The following is a 6,614-nucleotide window of genomic DNA, read 5'->3' as shown; positions in this document are numbered from 1 at the left end:
ACCCTGTGAGGAAAGTTACACTGAGAGACAGCAACTGGCCCATGGTCTTCCAGGGAGCTTCATGGTTGAGTGGGGATTCAAATGCTGGTCTTTCAGGTCATAGTCCAACATCCTAACCATGCTTTGGTTTCTGCTACCCTGTCAACGTGTCATTTTGGTAGATCTACATACCATATGCAGGAGAAATGGAAGAGATAATATATGCAGTCTCATTCTGTGTCTGTTTTCTCAGTAGTAAATCCTGCTGTTTGCAAGAGGGTTCATCCAAAGCACATGCATGCAGGACTTCAGCAGAAGCAACTATATAAAGCTTTCCTTAAAGTGCTCAAAACATTTCAAATTATCTCAGAAATTTCTACAACAACCCTGTAAGGTAGGCAAGCAGTAGTACCCCCAAACTGTAGCTGGTGGAGGGAGGAACAGTGAGAATACTAGCTCACCTAAGGCCATCCAGTGAATGCATGGCTAAATGAAACATGAAAAGAAGCTACTCCAGCTCACAGCTCTTCCATGCACAAATGGAAATGAACATTCCCCAGCAAATGCGCGTTTACTCCCTCAAAACAAACCAAAAACAACCCAGATCCTGTGGAAAGATCCCCAGGGAAGGGCGAAAGACAAATCTCTTTCAGTGCCGTTAGGCTTCGGGCTTACTTGCTTCCGAGTAAACACGACCGGGAGTGAGTGAGTCAGTTGCCTGCACGTCCCTTGCCTTAACTTACAGCTAAGCAGCGTCTTGTTCCTTTAATTGCCGCCCGAGCGGATTCTAATCACCGCAGGCGGGGTGAAGGTCAGCGTGGGCAGGGAACCAGCGCACGCTGCTTGGGGTGGGGCTCGCCGCGCTTTGATCGCTGGTTAAGGGCTAGAAAAGGCCACCCGGGGCTCCAGTTTCAGATCCGCTTGCAGAAACTTTCATGTGCGGGCCGGGTGTTCAGCAAGGAGCACTCTACCTCTACCCAGGAAGGCACTGCCCAGTTTGGGCACCCGAATACCGGGAGCGGCGGATCAGCACAGCAATATCTGCCGCTCCGCCCTACCCGACCCACGCTGGTCTTTTGGACAGTCCGCGGCGAGTGGGGATTGTCGCCTGGTTTTTTGGGCCGAACCGGACAATCTAGCTCTGCGTGCCCTCTCACTATACGGCAGCGCATCAGCTCTGGAGGTGGATGAATAGATCCAGCGCAGTGGCGTGTTCGTTTCCAAGGCGGCGAATCGTGAGCCGGCGGCGTGCTAGGCGCTGCCCGGCTTCCAGCTCACCTGCTTTTTTTGCTTTTTGTTGTAAATCGCGAGGAAGAAGAATCATGCCGGCGCGTCCCGCCTGGGCGCTGCCTCTGGGGCTGCTTTGCCTCTTGGCCACGTCGGGCGCGGCGGAGAGCGGCTGTGCTCAACTGGGCCGGTGTTGCGCGGGCAGAAGCGGGGCGTGTGTGAGCATGGGCTGGAGACCGGACGGATCCCACGGGCCCTGCTACTGCGACCAGGCGTGTCCTTACACCTTGGATTGCTGCCATGATTACCGGCAGGTTTGCCCAGGTGCGTGAGGCAACGGGGGGGGGAAGGGCACACCTGAAGTTGGATGGGAACCTCTATGGATCTCCAGACATTAAGACTGCAGCTCCCATCATCTGTCACCTTTGGGCATGGCTGATGGGCTGATGATGACAGGTGCCCCCCCTTGAGTTAAGCCAAATGGCAGCACCCGTGTAGAAAGAGCAGCGTTTACATCATAGAATGGTAGAGTTGAAAGGGGCTTTTAAGGCTATCGAGTCCAGCTCGGTGCAGGAATCCAACTTAAAGCATACCTGACAGGTGGCTGTCCAGCTGCCTCTTGAAGGCCTCCAGTGTTGGAGAGCCCATCATCTCCCCAGGTAACTGGTTCGAACTTCCAGAGCTCACCTCGAAAGAGAAATAGGAATGAAACTCAAATCATTATTTATTTATTTATTTAATTACATTTTTAGACCGCCCTATAGCAACAAGCTCTCAGGGCGGTGTACAACAGGGTAAAAACAGATTAAAATACATGTGGGTATGTTATCATTAATCAATGTGTTACCTGCCTTTCCGTAGCAGGTCCCAGGATGGAAATGCAGACAATCTGTATGCTTTGAGGTGCCTCTGCGAAAGCTTCTTAGCTTATTGCAGGGATGGGGAACTTGGGGCTTTTCAGATGCCGCTGGGCTCCAGCTCTTATCACCCCTTCATGCTGACTGAGGCGGATGGCATTCCAACAACTTTTGAAGGGCTGCAGGTTCCCCATCCCTGACCTGAGAGCACCAAAGGGCACAGGAAACTATTGACAGTCTGCTCTTATTCATCTTTACGTATGCCCTCTGATTTCTGTGGGTCTTACTCTTAAGGCAGCATGCCTAGGATTGTAGCAGTGCCATGTGGTCTTAAACATGTGCTACTTGGAAGTAAGTGCCACAAAGCTCAATGGGAGTTCTGCTCAAACAAGTAGGTATTTCTTTTAGGATTGCAGCCTGAGAGAAGTGTTAGCGGCATATAGTTTTTGTGGCTACTCAGTCGCTAACCTCAAAGGGCTGTGGTTCAGTGATAGAGCATGTGCTTTGCATGCACAAGGTCTCGGGTTCAATCCCTGGCATTCACAGGGAGGACTGAGAGATCCCAGTCCTGGAGAGCCACTGCCAGTCAGTGTAGGTAGACAGCATTTGTTGTTATGTGCCTTCAAGTCGAGTACGACTTACGGCAACCCTATGAATCAGTGACCTCCAAGAGCATCTGTCGTGAACCACCCTGTTCAGCTCTGTGGCTTCCTTTATTTTATTTATTTATGTATTTATTAGCTGATTTATATCCCGCCCTTCTTCCCAGCAGGAACTTTATGGAATAAATCCATCTCTTGTTTGGTCTTCCTCTTTTTCTGCTCCCTTCTGTTTTTTCCAGCATCATTATCTTTTCTAGTGAATCATGTCTTCTCATTATGTGTCAAAATATATGATGACCTCAGTTTCATCATTTTAGCTTCTAGTGACAGTTCTGGTTTAATTTGTTCTAACACCCAATTATTGGTCTTTTTCGCAGTCCATGGTATGCGCAAAGCTCTCCTCCAGCACCACATTTCAAATGAGTTTATGTTCTCTTATCCGCCTTTTTCACTGTCCAACTTTCACATCCATACATAGAGATCAGGAGAACCATGGTCTGAATGATCCTGACTTTGGTGTTCAGTGATACATCTTTGCATTTGAGGACTTTTTCTACTTCTCTCATAGCTGCCCTCTCCAGTCTTAGCCTTCTTCTGATTTCTTGACTATCTAAAATTATGCACGGAAAGTCGAAAGGTTTTCTCCCTATTTTCTCCCTATAGTTTTCTCACTAACACTTGGGGACATGCAATGAAACTGAATGTTGGAAGGTTCAGGACAGACAAAAGGAAATACTTCTTCACGCAGCACATAGTTAAACTATAGAATTTGTTCCTACAGGAGGCAATGATAGTCACAAACACCAAATTCATGAAGGAAAAGATCATCAGTGGCCACTAGCCATAATAGCAATGTTCTACCTCCAGCCTGTTGTTGGAGGCAGTATGTGTCTGAATACAGTTGCTGGGAAACACAGGTGAGGAGAGTGCTATTGGACTCAGGTTCTGCTTGTGGGCTTCCCACAGGCATCTGGTTGGCCAATGTGAGAACTGGATGCTGGACTTGATGGGCCATTGGCCTGATCCAGCAGAGCTTTTCTTATGTTCATACAATATTGAACCAGATGGACCAACGGTCTGACATGGTATAAGGCAGCTTCCTTTGTTTCTATGTGTGCACAGTTGTAAATTTCCCTGTAGGGTAGACAGGAGCCATACAAGAATGGCTGCTCCTGCCAGAGTACGCATGGGTACATCAGATGCCTACAGTGAAATTAGTGATTTGTGATGCCGTCAATAGGAGATGCACATAGGCATTTTTTGTTTGATTGTTGGGAGGTCATCTAGTCCAATCCCTTGCTCAAGGGACAGTGTTATTGCTTTCTGTGCTCTTGGATAGATATGGTCCAAATTAAACTTTAGCTGACATCTGGTAGTTCTTCAAGACCTGTACTTAGCAAGTCAGGAGGACCAAAGACTTGAGTGCATCAAGGTAACATCTCCTTAAGGTGTGAAGAGAGCATAGCTCAATGGCAGAGCACATGGTTTGCATACAAAGGGGCCTAGTTTGAATCAGTGGCTTTCCAATTAAAAGGATCATGTTGAAGGTGATGGGAAAGGCTTCTGGAGAGCTGCTGTAAGCCAGGAGACTATATTGGGGTAGATGTACAAATGGTATAGGCCGCTTCTTATGTGAAAACTCTCTAGCGGCCTGATCCTGGCAGGAATCCTATGCATGCTTCCTTGAGAGTAGGGATGGTGAATCAGCAGCTTCAGCAGCTTCTCAGTTTCCCGTTTTTCCGATATTTATTTTAGTCCTGCACGTTTCTACATTAGTTTGCGAACTTTTTTCTAAAAACAGTGCTCATGAAAATTTATCAGCATTTTAGCGAGAATTTTGTCTAACATACATTTTTTGTGTGCAATTTTGCCGAACGTACACATTTTTGCAAAGCAATTTTCTCTAATAGAATACGGTTTTGTTGTTATTTTCATGATTATATGCATTTTTGCACACACTTTCCCTTGTGTATGCCTCTTTGCATTACTTGGCTAGAGATCTGCACTGCAAAACTTGGAGAATTTGCAAAAGATGATTGTCTTTCAGTTCATGTATTGTTTGGGAAAGTGTGAATTTGATGAGTCACTTTTAAATGTGAGCTGAATTGAATTTCTTCCCCCATCCATACTTGGGAGTAAGTTCTATTAAGCTTGATGGGACTTAATGCCTGAATATGCTTTAAGCTCCTGCTGTAACTGTCCTTTTGTATTTTGAATGAAGAGCCTCGAATGACAAAAGTGTGTCTTGCTGTTATCATGATTTCAAAGCATGTTTTGGGGAAGATTATGACAAGCTGGTATAGCACAGTGGGGAGGAGAGCCTGGCTGGGAGTCCAGAGTCTGTGAGTTCAAATCTCCGCCCGTGTCTCCTGGGTGTCAAGGGTCAGCTAAAGATCACCCCTACAATGAGTGGCTCAGGGGTTACGTGCCCTGCCACCTGTGCAGCCGTGGGCAAGCTGCATAGTCCCAAGGAGCCCAGTTGCCCCCCAGCTGGCAGTTGTGGACAAGGAAGGGGCTGGCTTGTGTAGCTATGGCAAGCTGAGCAGGCTCTAGCCAGCTGGGGAGGACTAGGCTCAGAGGGAGGCAATGGTAAACCCCATCTGAATACTGCTTACCATGAAATCCCTGTTCATAAGGGTAGCTGTAAGTCGGGATCGACTTGAAGGCAGTCCATTTCCATTTTATTCCTTGTTTGTGACTGCACTGATAATGGGAAGCTTATGGGAGATAGTGGGAAAGGGTATGCACACCCATTTGTGAGGTATGCTGAGAGTAGCCTATATGGCAACAGAATATACTTGTGTGTTTAAAGCAGCTTGGAAATTTGGCACAAGGCCTGTTGTAAAGCAAAGGAACCCTAGGGAATGGGAGGAACCCTGGGGAATGGGAGCAGAATTGATTAAAATTGTTTTGATGGCGTTTGTTTTATTGGACTTGTGGCCTGCCCCTTCCCAAGGGCTTGGGCCACATCCGTACCATACATTTAAAGCACTATGATGCCACTTTAACAGTCACGACTTCCCTCCGCCAAAGAATCCTGTAGTGGGTTAAGGGTGCTGAGAGTTGTTAGGAGGCCCCCATTCCCCGGACAGAGCTACAGTCAATTCATCTTCCCAGGAACTCTGGGATTTGTAGCTCTGTGAGGGGAATAGGGGTCACCTCTCAGCATGCTTAACAAACTACAGTTCCCAGGATACTTTGGCGGTGGCAGTGGGAAGCCATGGAAGTGGCATCAGAGAGCTTTGAATGTAATGGAAGACTAATTGTACCGCATCTTTGTACACCGAGCAGTAGTGGCAGCTGGTGGGTCCATGTCAAAGTTCAGACTAAAACCCAGAGCAGATTCCACTGCCCCACTGACATGGACCCACTAGCCACCACTGCCAAGGAGTCCACTTGAATAAAATGGTTTGTTGCTTCCAGCAATGATAAAGATTTGGGCTAACTTCAAGGGAGGAGATTCCAAAGGGACACTGCTTGTGAGTGCCCATGGCTGCTCCTGTGACACTTGAATGCAGTTTGCTCAACAGCACATGACAGAGCAGTGATCCTTGGTGACATGTGTCCCCACTCGCAGCTCACAGAACCTGCCAGATTTCATTGTATTTCTGTACTATTCATGCACACTCTATGGTTGTGGACAGACAATGGTTTCTTTTTTCAGAGAACTAAAGAAAGCATGACAGGCATTGTTGCCCAACATTTACAGACTGGTGTTTTTTGTCTCCTTGTAGCCATTCTGTATAGTGGACAGAAGGACATTGCAAAGGGCTAGAGAGGGCCCTTCCCTGGTACACAGGAAGCTGCCTTATACTGAGTCGGACCATTGGTCCATCTAGCTCAGTATTGTCCGTGCTGACTGGGAGAGGCTCTTCAGGGTTTCAGGCAGGAGTCTTTCTTCAACCCTAACTAGAGATGCAGGGGATTGAACTTGGGACCTTCTGCATGG

General features: G+C 47.5%; 1 protein-coding gene across 2 annotated transcripts in view; it reads left to right on the top strand.

The window, feature by feature from the left end:
- Nucleotides 1–816: 816 nt before the first annotated feature.
- Nucleotides 817–6,614, top strand: part of LOC133387155 (somatomedin-B and thrombospondin type-1 domain-containing protein-like) — a 30,738-nt gene continuing 24,940 nt past the window's right edge. Inside the window, exon 1 of one of the 2 annotated variants that reach the window (XM_061631346.1) lies at nucleotides 817–1,530. In XM_061631346.1, coding sequence (XP_061487330.1) covers nucleotides 1,167–1,530 — 364 coding nt within the window. In that variant the 5' untranslated portion in view covers nucleotides 817–1,166. The remainder of the gene's footprint in view (nucleotides 1,531–6,614) is intronic. The other variant, XM_061631345.1, reaches the window with a different exon arrangement.

Source organism: Rhineura floridana, chromosome 6 (assembly GCF_030035675.1).
Source record: "Rhineura floridana isolate rRhiFlo1 chromosome 6, rRhiFlo1.hap2, whole genome shotgun sequence".
NCBI lineage: Eukaryota > Metazoa > Chordata > Lepidosauria > Squamata > Rhineuridae > Rhineura > Rhineura floridana.
This window is presented reverse-complemented; position numbering and strand designations above follow the sequence as displayed.